This window comes from Myotis nattereri, assembly GCF_964212035.1.
Source record: "Myotis nattereri genome assembly, chromosome: X".
Classification (NCBI taxonomy): Eukaryota; Metazoa; Chordata; class Mammalia; order Chiroptera; family Vespertilionidae; genus Myotis; species Myotis nattereri.
The window spans coordinates 124,595,242-124,622,042 of NC_138078.1; the positions used below are offsets into that span (position 1 = coordinate 124,595,242).

Genomic DNA, 26,801 nt, shown 5'->3' on the forward strand with positions numbered 1-26,801 from the left:
CATGAGTGATCCAGTTTCTCTTCATCCGTGCCAGCATGTTGTGCTGTCATTAGTTTTTATTTTAGACATTCTGGTGAATGTATAGTAATGTTTCATTGTGGGTTTAATCTGCATTTCCCTGATGCCTAATGGTGTTGAACATCTTTGCTGTGATTATTTGCCCCATCTGTATATCCTCTTCAGTGAACTGTCTATTCATATCATTTGCCCATTTTTTTTTTAACTTGGGGGTGTTTTTACTGTTGCGTCTTCGTAGTTCTTTATATATTCTAGTCCTTTGTTGGATATGTATTTTGCAAATATTTCCTCCTAGTCTGTAAGTTGCTTATTTTTTTATCCCTTTCATTTGTACTTTTGTGGAGCAAAATCTTTTAGTTTTGATGAAGTCTAACTTACCAGTTTTTCTTTTTGTGTAGCATGTTTTTTAGTGTCAAGGTAAGAACTCTTTGCTTAGTGTTAATTTTGTATCCTTCAACTTTAACTTACTTTTAAGTTCCAGGAGTTTTGTTGTTGTTGTTGTTTGTTTTTGTGTGTGTGTGTGTGTGTTTTTAGATTCCTTGGGATTTTCTACTGAACAGCTGTATCATTTACAATGCCTTTTATTTTTCTTTCCTCACAGGAGTGCCTCTAACTTCCAGTACTATGTTGAGCAAGAGTGGTGAAAGTAAACATCCTTGCTTGGTTCCCAACTTAGTGGGAAGACAGTCTCTCACCATTATGGTTGATAGTAACTGTATGTTTTTTGCTGGTGTTCTTTCTCAAATAGATATAAATATCATCTATTCCTAACTTGCCAAGATATTTTATCATGAATGAATCTGAGACATTGTTAGATGCCTCTTCTGTATCAGATGAACTTGTTTGCCAAATCATTCTAATTAATTGCTAGGCTTAGAATTTGAAAGAATCATTAATTCCTATGGATCCTGGTTAAAAAGGTACTGACATTTAATTGGATTGCCTTTATTTGGGATATGAAGGACTCTTCAAGGCAAATAATGTTTCAGGGCATAGTCATAATTTGGGGTTCCCATTGGGTTTCCATCCCTAGGCTGGAAAGGGCACCTTCATGTTTTGGTTTAGAGATGCCCTCTAAGGTTTATGTCTTACTGTTTTTGGGTTACTGCTTTTTCTTGAGCTGTTCAGCACTTGCAGAACATGGGCTTTTATTATCTAAGTTTCTCTCTCCATGGTTCTTTTAGTTAATCTCTTCATTCTCCTGGGTTTCGGATGCTTTGTGTAAATTGAGTGCATGAATGTATGGGTACTAGATAATTGAAGCACTGGTACATATTGTCATATTTCTTCTCTACATATTTCACCTGCAGAAATCTCATCTTCTCAATACTGTGTCTCTCTGGGCCTCATCTCTAAATGAAAGGATTGAATACAATCTACAAGACTTAGTTGTAAAATTCTATGAATTTAATTAAGGAAGACTTCTTATTAGTAAAGACTTTTGAAGAAAAACTTGGTACAAATAATCCCTCTGGGGGGAGAAAGTCTTTCCTCTGAAAGATTCAATTGGAGATTTGCTGAAATATGTAAATCCAGGCTTCAGGTTAAAATGAAGCACTGTAAGCTGCATTATTTCCTAATGCCACCTGCTTGCAATTTTGTTCAATTAATTTGCTTCTAAAAATGTTATGCTTCCATTTGAGATGCTTACTGAAAGTGTTAATAACAATTAACATCTATAGCTCAGACCTCTCTAGACAAAAATATCATGCCTAACTCCCATTCTTTGTGTTCTCAAAGAGTTTCCAATTGCAAGTTGGGATTCCTCTAATAGTGTTTCTTGAAAACTGCATCAAAGAAGATAACTTAGATATTTATGGTATTTAGTTTTATTGTTTTTCTAAAAAGCGAATGCAGCTCCATTAATCATTTATAAAGAAGTGAAAATTGTGAACTCTTCTGTCATGAATTAGTGCATTCATAGACTTTCAGACTCTGGGATGGCACACTCCTCAAATGTCATATAAGTTATATTTCAACAGGTTTGCTAAACCAATTGGCTGTGGTAAAGCCAGATGGAAACCAAGATCCTGACAATTCCTTTACTTGTAGCCATGGAAAAATCTGAGGGCAAAAAGCTTGAGATATATTGTGTGTTGCTGAAATATACATTTCTTAATAAGACTTAACAGAATGTGAATCACTGATAATTTAAACAGTGTTATAATATTAAGTAAAAAAGTACTTCTTTTGTAAAATTTATCTTTATTGTTGAAAGTATTGCAGATGTCCCCCTTTTCCCACCAATTGACCTCCACCACCCCACCCCTCCCCACCCAGGCCTACTGCATTGTTGTCTGTGTCCATGGGTTATACATATATGCATATAAATTATTTAGTTAATCTCTTCCCTCCCTCCTTCCCTCTGAGATTCATCAGTCTGTTCATGCTTCCACGTCTCTGGATCTATTTTGTTCATCAGTTTATTTTGTTCATTAAGTTCTACATATAAGTGAGATCATGTAATACTTATCTTTCTCTGACTAACTTATTTCACTTAGCATAATACTCTCCAGGTCCCACCATGCTGTCCCAAAGATTAAGAGGACATTTTTTACAGCTGTATAGTATTCCATTGTATAAATGTATCACAGCTGTTTTATCCTCTCATCTACTGAAGGACACTTGGGCTGTTTCCAAACATTAGCTATTGTAAATAGTGCTGCTATGAACATAGGTGTGCATATATTCTTTCTGATTGGTGTTTATGATTTCTTGGGACATATTCCCAGAAGTGGGATTGCTGGGTCAAAAGGCAGTTCCATTTTTAATTTTTTGAGGAGACTCCATACTGTTTTTCATAATGGCTGCACCAGTCCACATTCTACCAGCAATGTACTAGGTTCTCTTTTCTCCACATCCTCCTCAACACTTGTCATTTGTTGATTTGTTGATGAAAGCCATTGTGACAGTGTGAGGTGATACCTCATTGTCATTTTAATTTGCAACTCTCTGATAATTAGAGACTTTGAGCATTTTTCATGTGTCTCTTCGCCATCTGTATGTCCTCTTTGGAGAAATGTCTATTTAGGTCCTTTGCCCATTTTTTAAAAATAATTTTTATTTCTTGAAGTATTACAAAGAGTATTACATATGTCTCCTTCCCCCCCACTTGAAATTCCCCCAGCCCCTACCCCCTAGTGTCTTGTGTCCATTGGTTATTCTTATATGCATGCATTTAAGTCCTTTGGTTGATCTCTTAACCCCCCCCCCCCAAAACCCTCCCCAGGCTTCCCACTGTAGTTTGACAGTCTGTTCGATGCTGCTCTGCCTCTGCATCTAACCCTGTTCATAAGTCTATACTGGTCCCCATTATCTGTCCCAACCTCACTGGAGCCGTCCCAACCTCACCGGGGCCGTCTCGGCCTCACCGGGGCTGTTTCAACCTCACCGAGGCGGTGCCTACCTCACCGGGGCCGTTTCAACCTCACCGGGGCCATCCCGACCTGACTGGGGCCGTTTCAACCTTACTGGGGCCGTCTCGACCTCACCGGGGCCGTTTCAACCTCACTGGGGCTGTCCCTACCTCACAGGGGCCGTTTCAACCTCACAGGGGCTGTCTCGATCTCACTGGGGCCGTTTCAACCTCACCGGGCCATCCTGACCTCACCGCCTTTGCCCATTTTTTAATTAGATTGTTTATCTTCTGTTTGTTAAACTCTATGAGTACTTTATATATTTTTGAAATTAACCCCTTATCAGATGTATCATTGGCAAATATTTTCTCCCAAACAGTGGGAGCTCTCTTCATTTTGTTGATGCCAAAAAGTACTTCTATACAACTTTGACTTTTCTCCTTATAAATGTGTGTACTTTTGTCAACTCATATATACAGTCAATTGCAGGCTTCCAATTATCACTCATTCTATTTGCTACTGACTGCAGAATCCTAATGAACATCCTACAGATATTTTAGTATTTCTATAAATGAACATTAAAAGTAATTTTAATGCTCAAGACAATGAAACAACTCAATAGATTGTCTACCACCATAATTATCCCTACATCATAGATTATATACATCCCAGGTAGATAAATTTAAAGTGCTAATTTCCCAATGGTAAATATGCATGATTTCATTTTAGGTGATTGAAAATTGAGAAAAGTTATGACTCAATCTTGAATTTTACAATGTACAATTTTCACTTGGATGTCCCACCATCACCCCATATTCCACTTATCCAAGTCTGAACTGGGTGTTCTTCTTAGTGAGTCTATCTTCTTAATTTTACTATGCCTATGAATATTACCACTATCTTCCAATTTGACTTTTCAAAATAAGCAACTCTTTGGACTTCTCTGTCTTCTTCATCTCTTAAACTTCTTGTTACTGTAATCTGTCAATTCTTCCTCTCCAATAGTTATGAGATTCCACTCATATCATTCTAATCCCTCAGTATTTCCACTTATTATGTTAACCTACAGTTTTTTATTAGGCATCTATCATGTACCAGGCACTGTGTTATTTAGGTATTGGAAATACAATGGTGAGCAAAGAGAGGTGAGATCTCTGCCCATACATTGTAGTGTAGAAGGAAGACATTAATGAGCACACACAAATGTAAAACTGCAGCTGTGACAAGTACTATGGGGATAAAAGGTATAAGGTGTCATAAGAGCCTAGAATAGATTGGTTTTACTTAATTATGGAGGCTTCCTTGAAGAAGTGATGTATGAATTGAGATCTTAAAGATGAATTGAAGTTAATGAGATGAAGAAAGTTGGGAAGAACATTCTAACTATAGCTAACAGTATATGCAGTGAGTGGCCTTATGATGGGAAAGAGAATACCAAGTGTTGGAGAACTGAAACCAGGATGATGGGCTGAAGACCAGAAAACACGGGAGAAACTTCACACAAATTGAGCCTGGAGGGATAGTTAGGGACCAAACTGTGTATAGCTCTATAGACTCTATTAAGAAAATTGTGTTTTTTTTTTAATTTTGTGAATAATGGACGGCCACTAAAGGGAGCACTGTGTGTGTGTGTGTGTGTGTGTGTGTGTGTGTAATTTGCATTACAAAAATTATTCTGATTGTATTATGGGACAGATTGGAGGAGGCCCAAGAGGAGAGGCAGAGTCCTATTGGGAGGCTACTGTAGTAGTGCAGGTGAGTGATTGATGGTTTCTTCTTAAGGGCCGTAAGTGATAGAGATGGAGAGAAACAGGTGGAGTCAAGAGATATTTAGGAGGTAAGAGCCACAGGACAAGATTATGGGTTGGCTATGGCAGGTGAAAGAGAAAATGAAGGAGACAGAGGGAGAGGGTTTTGGATTGCATAACTGAAGTTTGATGGTGCCATTCACTGAAGGAATGCTGAAAGATAATCCAGTTTGGAGAGAAGATAGAGTTTAGTTGGGGCATATTGAGTTTGAGATGTTAATGATATATCCAAGAGATGATGTCAAGTAAGCAATTGGTTATATAACTGTGGAGCTCAGAATAGAGATCTGGTCTAAAGATTGAATTTTGAGATTCATATGTGTATAGGTGTCAATTGGAATACTGTGTGTGGAGAAATTATAGAGGGAAAAGGGAAGAGCTACTGGGACCAAGCCTTGAGGGACTCTAATAATTAATAACCAGGTAAAATAGGGTGAGTCTGCAAAGGAGATAGAGGAATAGCCAGATAAGTAGGAGAAAATCCAACAGCATGTTATGTCATGGAAGTAAAAAGAAGTATTTAAAGAAGGATGGAGTGGCCACATTGTCAAAAGTTGTTGAGAGGTCAAGTAAGATGAGGACTGACAAAATATTTATATATTTACTTGGAGTCAATTGGTGGCCTTAGTGAATGCTGTTCAGTTGAATGATGATGACTGAAGCCAGGTTAGTGGGCTAAAGAATGGAGCAAGAAAAACAGACTCCTAGATATAGAGGACAGACTGACAGCTGTCAGAGGGGAGGAGGGCTGGTGGACTGGGTGAAATAGGTAAAGAGATTAAGAAAAACAAACAAACAAACAAAAAACCCCTCATGGACATAGACCAGTGATGGTGAACCCATGGCACGCGTGTCAGAGGTGACACGCGAACTCATTTTTTTGGTTGATTTTTCTTTGTTAAATGGCATTTAAATATATAAAATAAATATCAAAAACTTAAGTCTTTGTTTTGCTATAGTTGCAAATATCAAAAAATTTCTATATGTGACACAGCACCAGAGTTAAGTTAGGGTTTTTCAAAATGCTGACACGCCAAGCTCAAAAGGTTTGCCATCACTGACATAGACAATAGTATAGTGATTGCCAGAGGGAAGGTGGGTAGGAACAGATGGAAGAGGGTAAATGGGGGATAAGTGGTGATGGAAGAAGACTAGACTTTGGATGGTGAGCTCACAAAGCAAAGTGCAGATGGTGTATTGTAGACTTCTACACTTGAAACTTATATAACTTTATTGACCATGTAACTACAATAAATTCAATTTAAAATAAAAGAACAGGGCAGGAGAACTTGGAGTCAGACAGTATAGATAAATTTTCTTTAAAGAAATTGTATGCATGCATATAAGCATAACCAATGGACATAAGACACTGGGGGATAGGGGAGGCTAGGTGACTGTCAAGGGCGGGGGGGAAAAAAAGGACACATATGTAATACCCTTTGTAATACTTTAAGCAATAAAAAAAATAAAATAAAAATAAAATAAAATTTAAAAAAAAAGAAATTTGAATGTGATGGGGAAGACAGAGATAGGGCACTACCTGCAGAAGAATGTGGGATTTTTACATTTTATTTTAGGAGACTACAATATGTTTTACATGAGGAGGGGAAGGCTCCTTAAGGGAAGGAGGGATAACTGCTGGTGTAAGGTTACTGAGACATTAGTGCAGCTAAATTTTTATCTGTTGACTTTATTTTTTCCTATGAAGTAAGAGGCATGATTATTTGATAAATATATGGTGTGGAATTTGAGAATGGGGAAGGTCACAAACAGCTAGTGTAGATAGTGGGAGCATAAATTGACCAGAGAAAAGTAGTAGGATGGCTGGGCAGTGTGAAAAGCTTATCCGAGTTTGAGATGGCCATGAATTTATAGAAATACTATTCATCCTTTTTCTTTTTTAAAAAAATATATTTTATTGATTTTTTTACAGAGAGGAAGGGAGAGAGATAGAGAGTCAGAAACATCGATGAGAGAGAAACATCGATCAGCCGCCTCCTGCACATCCCCCACCGGGGATGTGCCCGCAACCCAGGCACATGCCCTTGACCGGAATCGAACCCTTCAGTCCGCAGGCCAACGCTCTATCCACTGAGCCAAACCGGTTTTGGCTATTCATCCTTTTATGTGTCTGTGTCAGCAGTGCTTGATTGCTCAAGTGCAGATATTAAGGCAATAGATAATTAAGGCTGTCCCAGATTTGGTGGAAGTGAGGTGAGGAAGAGAACACTACCAGCCAGGCTCCTGAAGGGTCTCTTTGCCTTCAGTGTTTTCACATTCCTACCTATCCTGTATACTGCCACAAGAATTATTTTCCTTAAAGACTACTTTTTATCAACTCCTTTGCCTTGCTCAAGAACCTGCACCCTTCCAAACGGTGTAGTGAGTAAGAGCACAGCTGATAGACCTTGGTTTGAACTCCTTGTGAACTCCAGCAATTCATGTAAACTTCTGACACTCCGTTTCTTCAATTCAAAATGGGGTTAATTGTAATATCTACCTTATAAGGTTATTAGGAGCATTAGACTAGATAGCATGTAGCACAGTGCTTGGCCTGTAATAAGTGCATGAAAGTTGCTATATTATATTCTCTTATCTGTTTACCCACCTTCCCCTTCAGGTTTCAGCCTAGTCTGAAATTCTCTCTCACCCCTATCCAACATACTTTCTCCCAGTTAGACTGATCTTTTCACTGCCTCCATATTCATTGTCATGTGCCTTGCCTGCTCTACCCAAACCTCATAACTCTTCAAAGGCCTGCATCTTCTAAATGAAAACTTCCTCATTAGCTTGAAAACAGTGTTGCTCTCTCACTGCACTGATCTCCCATTGCACTTTTGGAACCTGATTAAATTCCATTGTTCACTTTATTATAAGCAGTTATTGTATTTACTGCTGGTGTCAGGTTACTGAGACATTAGGGCAGCTAAATTTTTATCTGTTGACTTTATTTTTTCCTATGAAGTAAGAGGCATGATTATTTGATAAATATATGGTGTAGAATTTGAGAATGGGGAAGGTCACAAACAGCTAGTGTAGATAGTGGGAGCATAAATTGACCAGAGAAAAGTAGTGGGATGGCTGGGCAGTGTGAAAAGCTTATTATATTATTACTTTATTATATTTTTATTGTTTTGTTGAAAAATATTATTATACCAGGGTGAGAAAAAGTATACTTACAGTTATAAACAATAATTAATAAACAAATAATACAAGAATAAAGTGTTTTGTGTACTCATAACTGTAAATCTACTTTTGCCTACCTTATATTACTAAAATATTGTCTAAAATATTTTAGTAATATAAGACTTTTCCAATAAGAGTGTGAACTCTTTGAGCCAAAGAATCATGCCATAAACTCTATGCATTTCTTACAGGAGCTAGAATAGTATTCACAGTACTTGTTAAATTTAATTTACTTGAATTGAGACATAAGCCAGGTCCCAGTGACCTCTAGAGTAGAGTACACAGGCAGTACATTAGAGTACAGGAAGAAAATATTGTAAAACATCTATTTATACTTATGTTCTTTAACAGTTCTGTTTTTCTGTATGTTTATAATGAATATTATACAAATTTATTATATATACATATATAGAGGATTGAAAAACATAAGTGGTGCATATTCAAGAAATTTTAATATTGGGGTTCAGATCAAAACATTTTTTTCTCTAGTATTTAAATTAATAATAGAAATTTGATCCAGTCCAAAATAGCAAGCCTGTGGTGGGCACACGATATAATATACAGATCATGTATTACAGAAATCTACACTTGAAACCTATATAATTTTATTAACCCATGTCACCCTAATAAATTTAATAAAAATAAATAGAGAGAAAAATAAAATAGCAAACCGTTATTTACCACAGTTAATTATATTTTGGTCACTTACTCTTTGTCAGGTGCTATGCTAAATGTCTTACATGCATTAATATCTCAAAACAATTTCATAAGGTAGATATTATTATCTCACATTATATAGGAGGAAATTGAAGCACAGAGGGGTTAAGTAACTAGTCCAAGGCTATATAATGAGAAAGTGATGAGCCAGGATTTAAAACTACATCTATTTTAATCCAAAGCTGGTCCTATTTTTTGAAGATTTTTAACTACACAATTTAATTTCTTTAATAGATACAAGACTATTCAAGTTATTTATTTCTTCTTAAGTAAGTTTTGATAACTTGTGTCTTTGAAAAAATGGTCCATTTTCCAAAGCTAATCCTCTCAATTAGTACACTACTATAGCATGTACACCTCTTTCAGAAGTGCCTATGTTTTTTTATGGAGACACTATGGAATAGACTTCTTACTTAACCAGGGCATTATGAGAACCATATAGAGATTTTAGAAAGTAGAAAGTCATCATAAGAAAAACCAAGTAATTGATTTTATTATATTTGATACTTAACTCCTTTTTAAAATATGAGAAAAATATAGAGCTCTTTCTTAAAGAATGGTCTCTTAATTTGAAAGCTGAACCCAAATTAACACATGCTTTCTATCTTTTTCAGTTGTTTCTGAAAATATGACAATTCAAGAAACAAGTACAATTCTTTCACAGCAAATAGACTTAACAACCCCATCCCAAATTACTGGACTAAAACCTCAAAATACTGTATATACTTCTACAATTATGTCTAACGGCATACCTGTATTTAAAACTGATTATAAAACCATATCATATTCCAATACAACATCTCCACCTCTGGAAACAATGACTGTACCAAAATTTTTAAAGACATCCATTTCTGAGACAGCTACATTCATAGCAGACATTTTGTCTACTTCAGCAGCTGTTGCTCTACCCACCAAGAATACTTCCACAGGCACTACTACCAATTCCATGAAAATAACTAAATCCCCATCTTCAGAGAACACAGTGACAACAAAAAGGGCTGGAGCCATTTTTGAGACCTTTTATCCAACTACAGCTACTAATTTCTTATACACATCTGGATTTACCAAGAATTCAATTGTACCCAAAACTTCAGCGATTGGATCTCCACTGGCCAATATGAAGACAGCATCTTTATGCTCATCTATTGAGCCAACATCCAAATCTACACCATCATGGCATAAACACATATCCACAGGTATTAGAGCACTCCCTATCTCCACAGCTAGCCAGGAGTTTCTTGCATCTACAGTTGCTGGAACTGTACCTTGGTCCACCGTGAAACAGACTTCTACTCACATTGGGACTGCATCAGCATTCCCACCTACGTCTGTGCTCATCTCCAAAGCTGCTCCAGTAGATACTGTATTTCCTAGAAATCAGAAAGCATCTACATTGGCAATGACTGATAAAAAAATATCATTTACAGTTCATTCAATGACACTTCCATCTAAGCCTATTGAGACGACTTCTGAGCTAAGAACAGTTGAAACAGAATTGACATCTACAAATTTCCAGGATGTCTCTTCACCCAGAATGGAGGATACAATATCTATCTCCATGCCAAAAGAGGCCTCTTCTATGGCCCTTTCTTTCAGGACATCCTCTTCATTAACCAGAGCTCAGAGCGTACAGACAAATATTGATACTGAGACCACACATACATCTTTGGTTCCTGGAATCACACTTGCACCTGCAGCTGATGAAAGTATGCTTTCCCCCACAGTCACTGGGTCAGAATATACCAAGAATACATCCACAGATGGTGAAAATATGTTTCCTTTTATCTCCACCAGATCAGCTTTCACATCCAGGGCATCTGAGTCTGGTCCCACAACAATAAGTGATGAAGGTGCCCATCTATTTACCAGTGAGATCAATTGGACTTCCAGGCCAGACCAAACTCTGTTGATGTCAATATTCCATGGGAATACTTCTAATACAGAACATTCATCCACAACTGCTGATGTTAATATGCCTCCAGAAGCATCCATAGAAAGTGAGGCTACCACTACCACTGATGCTATTATTAATACTGATACCGTAATAGACAGGTATACAACAGCTCTATCCAACTTGACATCTCCGTGTTTGGCTAATTTCTCCATAGTTTCTAGAACCACATCTGTAAACAAACTGCCTGAGTTTAAACTTACCACCTTATTACTAAGAACCACCCCTAGGTCCACAGTAGCTGGAAATGAACTTATTTCAACATCAAAGGAAACAGTTTTTCCACCAGTAGATATAATATCTACCCTTGCTGACACTGAACTAGATTTTTCTACTGAAAGTGCTTCTGAGATTACACAAACAGAGGTAAAAAATACAATTGCATTTGGAGAGACAACAATCCCTGTACCGGAGTCTGCAACAACACAAAGATTCAATGCTTCTGTGACAAGGAAAGAAACAACTTCCCATTATCTTAAGGGAAGATCAACTATAGAAGCAACAACAGAGGTTTCTCCATTTGCAACAATGCAGGAAGCAACAGATGAGTCTATACAAATGGTGACAGCTTCTGTCATTGTTTCCCCTTTTCCTGATTTAGAAAAGTCGACTTCCCCATTGGATAATAAAACTGCAACTACTGAGGTGAGAGGAAGATGTCTTTCTCCAAAATCAGTTAAAACCACATCTGAGACTTCCTACAATGGATCTACAGAAATCTTTAATTCCACCCACACATACACAGCAGAGTGGACTTCAGAGACTCCACCTGAAGGTAATCCAACTCCATATCCCACTTCTGGGAGCACAAAGGCATTCCCTGAACCCCTGGTTGCTTCTACCATAAGAATATTGGAAACCAGTTTTGCCACTATTCCTACAGAGAGGACAGCTATGTCCTCGTCTACTGGTATGTTGCCTCCACAACCTACAACTACCCATTCCTTAGCAACCCCTGTGCCTATTATCCATATGTACTCACTGCCAGTTAATGCCTCTGCTGTCACCTCTATGGTGATGTCTGAAGAGACTAAGGTTACCATGTCTGAGCCTTCTGCACTGGCCAGGGCTTCCTCCACATCTGCATTCTCAGATGTCTCACCTCTGTCATCAGCGATACTGACTACAGCATCAGTGCCACCAACGGATCAGACTGCTTCCACAACCAGCGATAATGTGACACCTATAGTAATTTCCTTTCTGACAGAAACTACAGTCTCCTCATTGAGACCTACCAGTCCTTTGGCAACTAAGGCTGAGACCACTTTTCTGTCCACCTCAGCTGACAGAGTAACTTCATCCACACCCACTCTTGCCTGCTCTAAATATCTCCCTGACAATATTTCTGTTGTGACCTCCACTCATATGATCTCAACAATGTCTATACCAGTAGCAACCCAGTCTACATCTCGAGTAGAGGATGCTTCCACCCATGCTCTCAGCTTCCCGAATACTTTCAATGGCAGTGGAGATGTTGTTAGTTTGATTACTGCCACCACAGAAAATTATGCTATTGATGAGACAAGGCCCTCTGCCAACAAGCTTACTACCTCAGATGGTCATATTTCTCAATTTTCCACACGTCTGGCAAACATACTGGTCCCTACTCTATCAGTGACTCATATTTCTACCTTAACTTCTGACAAAGAGCAGATTATCACCTCCCTAGGAAAAACCCTTGGAACTATGGAGGTGACAGAGATATCCCCATCAAATAATCCTTTTATTTCAGAGTCTCAGAATTCTTCATCCTTGGAAATGACAGATACAGAATTTGCTGAGACCACAAAAATGTCCAGTCATCAAACACATTCACCTTCAGAGATTCCACTTGTAACTCCCCCTGATGGAATTTCAGCTTCATCTCCCACACCTGGGCATACACAGACTGTACCTACCACCTGGATCTCAAGTAACACTGATGTTCACATTTCAGAAATGTCTACCAGTCTTGGGAAAACAGCTTTCCCTTCAAAAGCTCTGACAATTACCACGTTTTTGTCTCCTGACAAAGAAAGCATAAGTGCCCTCTCAATATATACTTGCAGGACTGAGAAAATGACAGTAAGAACCACCTCTGTGACTCAACCTTTCTCATACCACCAGAACACTTCATTTGTAGATGCCATATCTTCCAGGACAACCAGAATATCAAATCCTATAAACATCAACACAACTTTTTCACACTTGCTTTCACCCCGGACTCAACCTGAGGTGACATCAGTTGCCTCTCCCATTTCTGAAAGCACACAGACCTCCCCAGAGTCCCTGTCTTTTTCCATAACTGGACTGTCTAGTGCCAATTTTACAATTATTTCTACTGACAGGGTCACTACAGCCCTTTCTGCTCCAAGTGTAACTACCGCACTTCTTGGGAAAACATCTATGGCAACGTCCATTCCTCTCTACCAGATGTCTTCACTGCCAGTTACTGCCTTCACCTCCAAAAGAGTTTCTGACACTCCTACAATACTAATGACCAAATATTCTAAAATAACACATGCAGATTGTTTGAAAAGACACTCTATAGCTACTTCTGGACGTGGGTCTGAGATGTCCTCAATGTCAGTTCATGACTCTGCTTTTTCACCTCCAACTGTTTCTCCTGACAATTCCACAACAGTTGGATCATTCTCTACTTTATCGTCTTCAATTACCCCTAGGACTACTATAACCATACAAACATCTACATTGGATGTCACACCTGTGACATATGCTGGTTCTACTTCAAAAAGCACAATGGTTTCTTCTGCTTTTACTACTTCAGAAATGACAGAGATGTCCTCCCAGATCACACCTACATCCTTTTCCTCTCCAACAGAGACAACTTATCCCTCCGTGAAAACCATTCCAACCACTATTATGGCTGGGGTGGTGACTCCATTTGTAGGCACCACTGACTCTTTTCTACTCAGTTCTGAGAACACTGAAGCTATGTCTTCCATTCCAAAGACCACATTTTCACCATTTTTATCAACATCCCCACAGTCATTCCAAGGAGACAAGGCTACAACTCTGGGCATATTAACTGGAATTACTAACACCTCCCTATCTACTGTAAGCAGTGGTAGAGTAACAATTTTCACAAATACTTATTCTAGAACTGCTGCTCCTAAAAGTGCGATTTCATCTATTTCTGCAGATAGTCTCCCTACTCCCTTGAATATTCAGGTTTCCCAATATTTGACTAGCTTTAAGAGCACTCCTAGACCCACACAAAGTATAAAAGCCACCACTTTCTTTTCTTCAAAAACAAAAAAAATGACTTCCTTGTCTGAAAATACTTCAAGCACTGAGCTAACAAAAGGTGCCACATCTGTAAATACCCCTGTTTCATACCATCCATGGACTCCATCCAGTGCAACTCTGCTCTCTTTTAAAACATTTCTTTTTTCACCTCATAGTACTAAAGCTGAATTCTCTACTCCAAAGACTTATCTTCCTCCTACATCCCACATGGTTGAATTTCCAGTCCTGGGAACAAGAACCACATCTAGTAACACCCAGCCTCTGCTTATGACTTCCTGGAACATACCCATAGTTAAAGATTCTCAATTTCCAATTTTTACCACTACTCATGTGCCTACACCCAAGAAGATGGAAACAGAGACTCCATACCTTGTTCCTGGGTCTTTATCAACATTCACGGCCTCTAAGACTGGTCTTGTATCTGGAAATGTTATGGCAATATCATCAATTTCTACATCAGGAATTCTTCCTACCTTGGGGATGTCTGAGAGCCCTTCATTATCAATATCTTCAAGAACTATTCCTACCACTTTGGTTGACATTAAGCAGACATTTGGTAAGACTAACATATCTGTGACTCCTGTGACCACACTCCCATCAAATCCTTGTGCTACTTCGGGATCTATAATTTCAAAAAATACTACTTCACCCATGCTGACATGGGTCTTATCTAGTCTCCCTTCAGGCTCTCCTCTGGCAACCGTATCTAATACTCCTCAATTATAACTTCCTCTGCAATAGAGGTGCAGCCCACACTGGACTCGCTTCCAAATATAAGCACTACTACATCCACAACTACTGAAGCCTCATTTTCTCTCACATCTACTGGAGTAACATATCCTTCTTACAGCAACTGTGTTTTCACTACTTTCTTCCTCTTTTGAGACAACCAGGCTGGACTCTACACCTTCCTTTCTATCTACAGAAGCATTGACTTCTCCTATTGCCATTTAGTACACAGATATGTTCCACAATGTGTGCATTGTATTACTAGTAGAATGCATGCACAGTGTTCTCCAAGGTGGCCAGTTTTCTGAAAGCAGAAAAGGATAAAGAAGGGTACAGGTGTCTATCTCTTTCAGTCAGTGGGTACAGTGGGGACTTTATCCAAAGATAGAACTCTCTAGCCATCTTTTAAATCTTTGCTTTATTAAGTACTAGAGGCCAGTGCACAAAATTCATGCATGGGTAGAGTCTCTAGGCCTGGTTGGTGATCAGGGTCAATCTGCAGGGTGACTGGTGTGGCGATCGGGGGTCCCCTGCTGGTACCCGCCTTGGCGGGCCTGGCGCTGCCTGTTCACTAGCCCTGCCTGCCCCCTCACCACCATTGCCGGTTGCCTCCCTCTGCGGGATGACCAGCGGGGTGATTGTTGGGGTACCCCACTGGCACCTGCCTTGGCAGGTTGCTATGACACACACTGACCACCAGGGGACAGACGCTCAACATAGGAGCTGCCCCCTGGTGGTCAGTGTGCTCCCACAGGGGAAGGGCCGCTAAGCCAAAAGCCGGGCTCATGGCTGGCAAGTGCAGCAGCGGTGGCAGGAGCCTCTCCCGCCTCTGTGGCAGTGCTAAGGATGTCCAACTGCCAGCTTAGGGTGTAGGCTGGGCTAAGGGACCCCTCTGAGTACATGAATTTTGTGCACTGGGCCTCTGGTATAGGATGATGCAAATGTATCTTTTTACTAAGTATGACATTTCTAAGCCTCCTTTCCACCCATTTTGTTCCTGATGCTCTGACTCTACCAATGTGAACATGGATCAGGAACCTCACCCCCTTCCAAATAAGAGTATTATGTAGTCTTAGGTCTGACATATTGACTACATACCAGAAATCACCAGAAGACATTCCTCTGATACAAGTCTCAGCCTTCTCTAAGCTTCACCTCCAGCTGATTTACAATACTTACCAGTGGCCAGGGAGTGTTTGATTTCCATATCGCTCAAATTTTGGATGTTCCTTCAACTTTTAACATTCCAAAATTGAAATTTAATAGGGCACACAATAGGAGAGAATTACAGAGAGAAAAACCTGTAGCAGAAAGAAATACACAGGAAAAAATAAATATTTCCTCAGGCCAAATGATCTTGTGAAATTATGTTTAGTTTGGCTATTAAATGAACTTGGAACCTGTTGATCAATGAAAATTGAGGATTTGGGAGATTTGTAGCATGTCTATTAACTGTGTAGGGAACTGCCTAAATAATTAAAGCAAAAATGTGATGGTATGTCCTGTTTTTATTTTTTAAATTACTATTTTTTTCAATTACAATTTACAGTCAATATTGTTTTGTATTAGTTTTGGGTATATAGCATAGTGGTTAGACAGTCACATACTTCAAAAACTATTCCCCCGATATTTCCAGTACCCACATAATTATTCTAATGTTATTGACTATATTCCCTATGCCATACTTTACATCCCCATGGGCATTTTGTAACTACCACCCTATACTTCTCAATCCCTTAACTTTTTTCACCCAGTTCCCCATTCCTTCTTCCCTCTGGCAACCATCATCCTGTTCTCTGTATCTATGAGTCTGTTTCTGTTTTGTTTGTTCCTGTTTTACTTGTGAATATGAAGCCAAAGTGCTTGTTCTTGACCTTGAGATTAAATTAAGCAAAGTTTAAGAATGAGATTTCACTGTTTAGTTTCTTTAAAATAAAGAACAATTTTCATCAAAGTAACAGACGTTAAATTTCTTGAATTCAATACATAAAATTAATCTCCTTATTTTTAATTACAGTTTCCTTTTATAATGTTGGAATGAGCTTCTCTGTCTTTGATGAAGAGCCAGCGATCCCTATTACCAGTGTTGTAAATGAATTAGCAGAAAATTGGGTAAAATAATCTTTTGAATATTTATAGTACATATAAAATATGTGAATATATTTGTATATACATGTGCATGTATATATATGTGTGTGTATATATATGACAAAGATTGAGTATATTAAAACTAAGTTTTACTTTTTCTACACATAGTACATTTCACAGCTAATTGGTTTTGACTTTTTGCTGAAAATCTATCCACTCTGTAATCAACACCATGAAGATATATGTGTTTTTTTCTTTCATAGTGCCAATGCTGGAAGCTTTTATGGGATGTTAATATTTTAATTTATTTAGAAGTGTACACTTTTTTTCCACTGACACAAATTCTGTGCCTTTTCAAATTTTCCTATTTGGGGAAAGTAGGAGAGTAGTGATAACAAAGTCTATGCTACTTAACTTAAATATTCTTGTTTTCTGCATTTTAATTTCTCTCTCTCTTACACAATAAATGTTTTACTTATCCTTACATTGTTTCTGATCACAGGAGTACTACATACTCTCTGAAGAAATCCAGAATTTGAAATGTGAAATTCAGAAAGTATACATGCTCTCTAATATTGCTCTTTGTATTAAGTACTGTTAATAGTTTGAGGTATATTTTTTCAGACTTTTTCTATACATACAATAACATTGATGCATGTATATTCTTTTGTAAAAATAACTGAAATCATACTAATTATGCTAACTTCCTTTTTCACTTAACCATCTATCTTTGAGCATACTCATGATTATAAACATAGATCTACCTCATATACTTTAACAGATGCATAGAATTTCACTGGATAATTGTAAAGCAGTTTTTAATTCAGGCATCCATTGGTGGACATTCATGTGTTTCTATTTTTTCTCTATTTGGAAATAATGCTAACAATAATACCCTTGCAATAAATTTTGGGGAAGCACTTGAGTATTTCTATAGGATAAATTCCTAGAATTGGAATTGTTGAATCAATTGATGAATATTACACATTTTAATAGCTATTGCTAAATGACCTCCCAGATAGGTGATAAAAACCTGCATCCCCACCAACAGTAAATGGTCATGTCTGTTTCCCCTTTCTCCCCATCAGGCATTTATTTTCAAGTGTACCATATATGACACGATTATAAGTGCTTGACATCATTGGTTATATTCATCTACTAGGGTTGCCATAACAATATGATACACTGGGTGGCTTGAACAACAGATATTTATTTTCTCACTGTTCTACAGACTGGAAATCCAAGATCAAAGTGCCAACAGGGTTAGTTTCTGGTATGGTCTCTCTCCTTGGCTTGTAGATGGCTATCTTCACTTTGTGCCTTCACAGGACTTTTCTTTGTGTGTGTGTGTATGGAGAGAGAGAGAGAGAGAGAGAGAGAGAGAGAGAGAGAGAGAGAGAGAGAGAGAGGTCTGGTGTCTCTTCCCCTTCTTATAGTGACATCAGTCCTATGGGATTAGGGCTCTACCCTTATGACCTCATTTAGCCTTAATTACCCCCCTTAAAGGCTCAATCTCCAAATATAGTGACATTAGGAGGTTAGGGCTTCAACATATGAAATTTTGGGGATACAATTAAGCTCATAACAGTAGGTAAAAACCAAGTGGAGCAGATGGAAATGTTGAACCAGCTGAAATAGTGAATGGAGCTTAATGAACACATCATCTCAGGTAACTTTGCTCAGTTAAGACAGAGGAGTAGAAATACTAAAACTGTTATGTTTTGTCTTTTACAGTTGAATTCTATATTTCAGGACAGTGAATTTGCTCTTGCTAATGTGGCTATTCAAATTAAAAGCAGGTATGTGAATGTCATCTGCTGTGTGTTGAAGGGTTGTTTGAGGGCACTCTGGATCTGTTATTATCCAGAGAAGATTTCCTTTGTCTGAGTTGCAGGGACTGCTGCATTTTGAGTTGAATCTTCCCTTCTGAGTGTAGGTTCTTTTTGGACTGAGAAAGAAATTTGTATTAATACTGTAGAGTATAGCCCTAGCCGGTTTGGCTCAGTGGATAGAGTGTTGGCCTGAGGACTGAAGAGTCCCGGGTTTGATTCCAGTCAAGGGCATATGCCCGGGTTTTGGGATCAATCCCCAGTAGGAGGAGTGCAGGAGGCAGTCAATGAGTCTCATCACTGATGTTTCTCTCTCTCTCTCTCTCTCTCTCTCTCTCTCTCTCTCTCTCTCTCTCCCCTTCCTCTCTAAAATCAATAAAAATATATTTTAAAAAATACTATAGGGTATAAATTCAGTGGCAAAATAAAATAGAATAAAATAAGTAGGGGAAACAGTGGAATTGGACTCAGTTACCTCTAATGCCCCCTTTAGCTTTAAAATACTATGATTCTATGACTTAGGGGGAAAATGCCTTAAAAGATGAAAGACTCCGAATGACCAATGCACAAAGATTTATAAGGCCTTTTATTTTTGGACAATGTACTTCCAGGAATTAAAAATTCCAAAGGGAACTTGAAATATTTAGAGTGAGGAATGCTGACTAGTTCAAGACTTGCCTTGGCCACAAAGTTGGAGAGCTGATTGCAGTAATATTGGAAGGCACTGAGTAGTATCAAGATGATGACCAAAGTAATTGGTCATCTGATAAATACTTCCTCTGCTCTTGCATTGCATATATATTGGTCCTCTGTTAAAGGAACATTCAGAGAATCCTTTTGAAAAAATAGGCATGGCTCTGGTATACCACTGTAAGCTGATTTTTATTTTTTATTTATTTTTATTTTTATTATTGATTAAATTATTACATAAGTGTCCTTATCCCCATGTTACCCCCTATCCCCCCATGTAAGCTGATTTTTAAAACAATACACGTGCCTGCCTATCTCCTACACACTGGGATTTTGGTTTCTACTCCATGTTCAAATATAAATAGGCTCAAGAAGGTTTATATAAGGTAATAAAAGTAAATCCATGGTAGGTTATTAAAAGAAAATTGTGGAATATACAACATTCTTTTTAAAGAATTATGTCAATTATGTTTACTTATTACAAAAGTAATATGTGGCCATTGTAAAATCTTAGAGCTTAACAGAAATATGTAACTTGGATAGCAAAAATCTCCAGAAACACACCCATTCCAAGAACTATGGTTAACAATTTTCTTACATACTCCTTTAGATTTGTTGCCTTGCATTTACTAAGAGAATGGGATCCTACTCTACATACTGTTTTCCAACATTCTTTTCATGCTTTAGAATGCATCATGTACATCCTTTGAGGCCAATACATAGAGATTTAGCTTATTCATTTTTATGCCTGCATAAGATTATTTTGCATGAATGTGCCATGGTGTATTTACCCAATTACTTAGTAATGGACATTTCAGTTATTTTCACTCTTGTACATATATTTGTATGGTTCCTTGCTGGTATTATTATGGAGTAGATTCTTGAAAGTGGGTTTGCTGAGTTAAAGGCTTACTACCATTTTGGTATACAAATAATGACCAAACTCTTTTGAAGTATCTTCTTGGAGCCTTAGAATTAATTTAATTCTAAGCTGGGAGATTCTACTGTTTTGCCTCAGAGTTGTCTTTCTCCTGAAACTGTGCTTTTATGTATTTGGTACTCTATTTCATTTTTCTATAATTTTTGATGCTTTTGACACAGAGACACTTCTAAGGAAGAAAAAACCATGGACCAAACTTTAGTAAGTAATTTTTCAAAACAATGTACTTGTAACCTATTTTATACCTGATTAGATGTAAGTAAATAGCTCTTCTACCCAAGTATACATTACTAGAGGCCCAATAAACAAAATTTGTGCAGGAGTAGGCCTTTCTTCCCCCAGCTGCAGGCACCAACTTCCCTCTGGGACCCAAACTTCCCTCCAGCCACCAGCACTGACCTGGGCTTCCTTTGCAGAGGGCGCCCTGCACACCCACAACAGCCCACTGGTTGGTGACCTGGGCCTCCCTCTGCGTGGCGATGATGGGGCAATGGCTGGGCCCTCAACCAATTGCATTGCACCTGCCTTGGCTGGCTTGGCGCCAGTGGGTGTCATAGTGTTGTCCGGATGGTCATCTGGATGATCATCTGGATGGTCATTCCGCTGTTCGGCTGTTTGGTCAATTTGCATATTAAGCTTTTATTATATAGGATTAGGCAAGGCTCAATTGTAATTCTTGAGGGTCAAAATACATTACCTTCTTTGGAATTTCACAAGAACCCAGTAAGGAAACCATCCTCTGCTTTTTGAACTATGTATGTGGCAGTTCTTTCAAGGCCTATTTTGTGGGCTATGGGAGTATGGAATGACTTTGGGATTGTAAATGGTAAATGGAATTTCTTGATTGTGGACTTCTTGTAAAAAGTCTGGTTCTTCCAGCAGTGACACAGTTGTTTGCAAGGCTGGCATTCAGAAATACATTCATCCTCTATTTGTATAGATTTGAAGTCAGAGTGTAACAAAACTATCTCCCATCATCCTTGACCCAATTCTCAGTACTTATTCCAGTGCCTCAAAGCTTTACAATGTTAGATTCTGAAAGAATTAGTAAACACAGATTTTAAAGTATTTAAATGAGATAAATATTTTAACTATACAAAATGCAATCAGTGCATTCCAAGTTATCTGCCATCATTTAAAATACTTTCTATAAATAGCTGATTCAGAATTTTTAATTTAATACATGATAGTTAACATGACATGACTAAACTTCCGCTCAAAAAATAGGTGTAAAAGCCTATTGCTAATAATGAGTTCCCTGGGTTAGAATCCCTGCTCTTGCACTTCCTGATTGTGAGACCTTGGGCAACATAATTAATCTCTCTATGCCTCACTTTCGTAATCTGTGCAATGAGGATAACAATATTATAATCCCTCACAAGGCTATTGGGAAGATGGAATGGGATAATTTATGTAAAGTGCTTAACACATGCCATAAAGCACAGTAAATGCTTGGTAGTGTTTACTATTGTTATCACTATGTTAGGTTTAGATTCTACTCCTAGTTCTTTGACTTCTCAGCTGTGTGATACTGGGCAAATAATTTAACTTCTCTAAGACTTAGCTTCCTTATGTAGAAAATGTGATGACAATCTCTGGAATGCCCACCCTACAGAGTTAGTTTGAGGACTATAAATGCATTGATGTTTTTGAGGGTGATTTGAAGATGGTAATGAGTTACATAAATATAAAGTATAATTATGATTGCTGTAGTTTACAATAAGCCCTGTACTCAGTTGTGATGTTTGTTTAAAGATTTCAGCGAGTATGCACTTTTCTTTTGCTTTATTTGGAACAGAGAGAAGGGCAAGAGATGGCTACAATTTCCCATGCGTTATACAGGTAGGAGCTGAGTTTATTCATAGCTGGTACATTTAGTTATGATTTCCCTTCCATTTAATTCTGTATGTGCAGTCTGTTGGTCAGAGTTGTCAGAAGGAGATCAAAGTACCTGGTGGTTATTTTATAGAGGCTGTCATTGGGCTCTTGCCTTCATAAAATAAGTTGTTTCAGTTGGTCATGGCACAGCCTAGCAGTCTGCTTGCTGCTGCCTCTTTGTAGTGAAGAGAAAATGGTGTCCAAAGTGGTCATAATTTGGGGATGGAGGAATAAAGTATTTGTTGTCATGAAAAAATTCCACAAAATACTGAGCAGGAAAATTGAAAAAGCAAGCTGGAAAACACCTTGGTCCTGTTCAAACTCATGGTCCAGCTTCTCCAGCTACTGTTGGGCTGCTTGATGCAACTCAAGAAGTACATATAGCCAAAGGAAACTCCTGGAAAAGTCATTGAAATATTCAAGGTGCTAAGAATAGAGAATCTATTGCAGCAAGAGGAGAAGTTTAAAAAAGAGTTCTCTTCAGGCTGGAAAGATGATAGTTGAGAAGAGAGAAACCCTAAATGAAATGGGTAAGATGAACAGGGTCTTCACCAAATATGGATCAGTGAAGGGAGCGACATGTCTTATATTGGACATAAAACTTTTGAGTAAACACAGGCACATCTAAATTTCAACAGCTGGTAGGAAACATAGGAAATGTGTTCTTCAAAAAGACTATCTACAACTGGAAATGGAGAAAGGGTACAGGTAAGTTTGTGAATCTGAAATGTGTTCTGTAATGGAGCAATAGAGGAATTTAGAATCTTTGAGGACCTCACTACAGAGGTTGAGATCAAGGACAGCCCTATTCTTTCAAAATATATCTTTTAGTAGAAAGAATATTTAGAAATGAAATACTAGGTCTTTGTGACCTTGCTTAAAGTTTAGTTTCCTCATCTGTAGAATGGGGATAATAATAGCACTACCACATAAGGTTGTTGTGAGGATAACATGAATCAAAACATGTGAAGCAAGAATTCCATAAATGTACCAGGCCAGTGTTGCTCAGTGGTTGAGCGTCAACCATGAACCAAGAGGTCACCAGTCCCCTGTCAGGGCACATGCTCTGGTTGTGGGCTCTGTAGGGGGCATGTAGGAGGCAGCCAATCAATGTTTCTATTTTACTATCTCTCTCCCTTCCTCTCTCTTTAATATCAATAAAAACATTAAAAAAGAGAAATTTATAAATGTTAGTTACTATCATTATCATTATCATTAATATTATTCTGATAGAAATAGGTTTTTTGTAGAACACATCTTTATAGACTAATTGAGCATGTGCTTATTTGCCTTATTGCAGTAATGATGGATAAATTGGAGACCAGAAAGATAAAAAGTTTTCTCTAAAGTAATAAATCCTGAATACTTCATCTCTTCTATTAATTATCACAAACTTCTAGAAAAATAGTATGGCTAACCAATTTCAACATAATGCAAATGTTCCTGACTATTCTTTTGAAAATGCATTTTGAGTTTTTTGTTTTGGATACGAGAAAATTTATCAGACAATTTAAATATGCTGTCTTCCATAATTTCTTAAGATTTCCCACTTAATAGTGTAAAATATTTGATATTTATAAACTACCACTAAGTTATTTATACAGAATTGCATCACCACAGGCCAAGTTGCACACTGTTGACATAACTATAATATCTTTTTTGTTTGTTCTGCTTTTTAGCTGTGTCTGTCAGGTCATCATAAAGGCCAACTCTTCTTTAGCACCCACTGAATTGATTAGCAGGATTAAAAGTAAAATACATGGCAACCTCATGCATGGAAACTTCACACAAGATCAATTGACGTTATTAGTAAAGTCTGAACATGTTGCAGTGAAAAAACTAGGTAATTTGGGTGGGGGTATTCCATATGAAGTCACTGTTCTTCTTATAAAGCTCATAATGCATGCATAGTAAGACATCCTGAATTCAGAAGGGAGAGACGTGATATTCATGTTCCTTTCCACATCCTTTGTACCCACTTGCTCTGACAACCTTTCTATCTATCTATCTATCTATCTATCTATCTATCTATCTATCTATCTATCATCTATCTATTCATCTATCATCTATCTATCTATCTATCTATCTATCTATCTATCTATCTATCAAGCCAGGGGGGTTAACAGAGACTTTTGGTCAGCTCTGGATTTCAGCAGTAGCCAGTTCATCAATGATGTGGAATGATTGTCTCTCTTGCATAAATACCCAGAGACCTGGAGAGCTTCATTACACACAATAGCTGCCTAATAGATACTTGCTTTATTGATTGATTTAGCCAGTCTATTCATCTTGGAAAGTGATCTGGGAACAGTCCAGAATTTCTCTCATGGTCATTTTCTTTTTAGATTAGCAAGGCTTTAATGGTAAAAGAGAAAGACTATCAGGCCACACCATCCGATGGCAGCTTTCTTCGTTTTCCCTCATAGACTGGGGTAAAAATATTGAGCTAACCCAAATAACACACATAGGCATTAGAACACACAATCCTTGGCAACAAACTAACTGGGTGGTAGAGGGCATGCTTCTATTGAGAATGAGAGTGAGATGAAAGGCAGAGCAGTATTGAAGCCACATGCCATTGGCATGCAAATGATGCTAATGAATGTGTCTGGAGACTGAGAGTAAGGCCTTTTATTCTCACTCAGAGAGGAGATGGGGATGGCTGGGCAAAGCTAGCTGGGCCACTCTGTCAACACCTGAGGGAATGATTTTTGGAATCAGGGTTATAAACCCAATGAGTGGTCAGTAAAAACTGGGAACTTATTACATAAACATAGTCCAAGTCATATCTCCCTTAAGGTGACAACACTTGGGAGCAAAACTTTGCCATCAGCACCAACATCAGAACAGGCTCCCATCTGTATTGATGATGATGGATATATTGAGTTTACTTGAACCAAATCTACTCTAGAGTCCATTAAGAAACAAGGAGCTGTCCAGAAATATAAGCACCTCACACTATTAACAGTGGGTACCTGAAAAGGAGGGCAATTGGCAGGTGGTGACTTTTGATTTTTACTCTACGCCTCTCTGTGTGGCTTAAACTTTTTTCAAGGCACATGTATCATTTTTAAAAACAAAAACTAAAAACCTGCTCTGTCGACTGGTAGTTTTAATGAAAAGGACTAAATGTGAGAGTGTATTGGGAGGCTTATATTTTAAGTAAAGAACCCATTTAATGCTATTTTCAGTGAATCCTGCTTTAAATGGCCTGACTAAAAGAAAAGTTTCCTTTTTATTTGCTGATGTTTGTGCACAAGATAATAATGATGGGTCATAATGGATGTTCCTGATACTTTTAAGTGCCTTTTGCCCTTTAAAATGTGCATACATTTTCTCTGTAGAGCCAGGAAAGTGCAAAGCCGAAGAGACAACCTCTAAATACAAAGGGACATATAAGTGGCTCTTAACCAACCCTACTGATACAGCTCAAACTAGATGCATAAAAAATAAGGCTGGAAACGCTACTAGAATCTGGTATGTATTGGCCAAGTTCTAAATGCTAGTTCAAATACACAAAGATCTGCTAATTAGGGGCGTGTTTCTATGTCATTTGCCTGAGCTCCTTCTCTCCCCCTTTACTGCCAGCCTTTCTTTCCTTCCTTCTTTCTTTCTTTCTTTCTTTCTTTCTTTCTTTCTTTCTTTCTTTCTTTCTTTCTTTCTTTCTTTCTTTCTCTCTCTCTCTCTCTCTCTCTCTCTCTCTCTCTCTCTCTCTCTCTCTCTCTTTCTTTCTCCTTCCTTCCTTCCTTCCTTCCTTCCTTCCTTCCTTCCTTCCTTCCTTCCTTCCTTCCTTCCTTTCTTCCTTCCTTCCTTCCTTTCTTTCTTTCTTTCTTTCTTTCTTTCTTTCTTTCTTTCTTTCTTTCTTTCTTTCTTTCTTTCTTTCTTTCTTCTTTCTTTTTGGTCTATTTAAGAATATAATGCTACAGCCGAGACCGGTTTGGCTCAGTGGATAGAGCGTCAGCCTGCGGACTGAAGGGTCCCAGGTTCGATTCCGGTCAAGGGCATGTACCTGGGTCGTGGGCACATCCCCACTGGGGGATGTGCAGGAGGCGGCTGATCGATGTTTCTCTCTCATCGATGTTTCTGACTCTCTATCTCTCTCCCTTCCTCTCTGTAAAAAATCAATAAAATTAAAAAAAAAGAATATAATGCTACATAATAACATTCCAAAAAAATTTTCAAGAAGACAAGAGAACCTGCAACCCAGATACATGCCCTTAACCGGAATTGAACCCAACACCCTTTGGTGCATGGGCCAATGCTCTAACCACTGAGAACACCGACCAGAGCAAAAATTCCATTATTGATATGAGGACTGATTATCATTACATAAAACTTAAATAAATGTCACTCATAATCCAA

General features: G+C 38.1%; 1 protein-coding gene across 1 annotated transcript in view; it reads left to right on the forward strand.

Annotated features, from left to right (window-relative positions):
• The window catches only part of ADGRG4 (adhesion G protein-coupled receptor G4), a gene marked incomplete at both ends in the record, with an annotated part of 135,938 nt that overhangs the window by 15,091 nt on the left and 94,046 nt on the right, over positions 1-26,801 (forward strand). Inside the window, 8 exon segments of the mRNA XM_081081682.1 lie at positions 9,700-14,987; positions 15,029-15,127; positions 15,129-15,236; positions 17,025-17,126; positions 18,837-18,901; positions 22,317-22,403; positions 24,119-24,282; positions 25,784-25,916. Of these exon segments, the coding sequence (XP_080937808.1) occupies positions 9,700-14,987; positions 15,029-15,127; positions 15,129-15,236; positions 17,025-17,126; positions 18,837-18,901; positions 22,317-22,403; positions 24,119-24,282; positions 25,784-25,916 (6,046 nt within the window).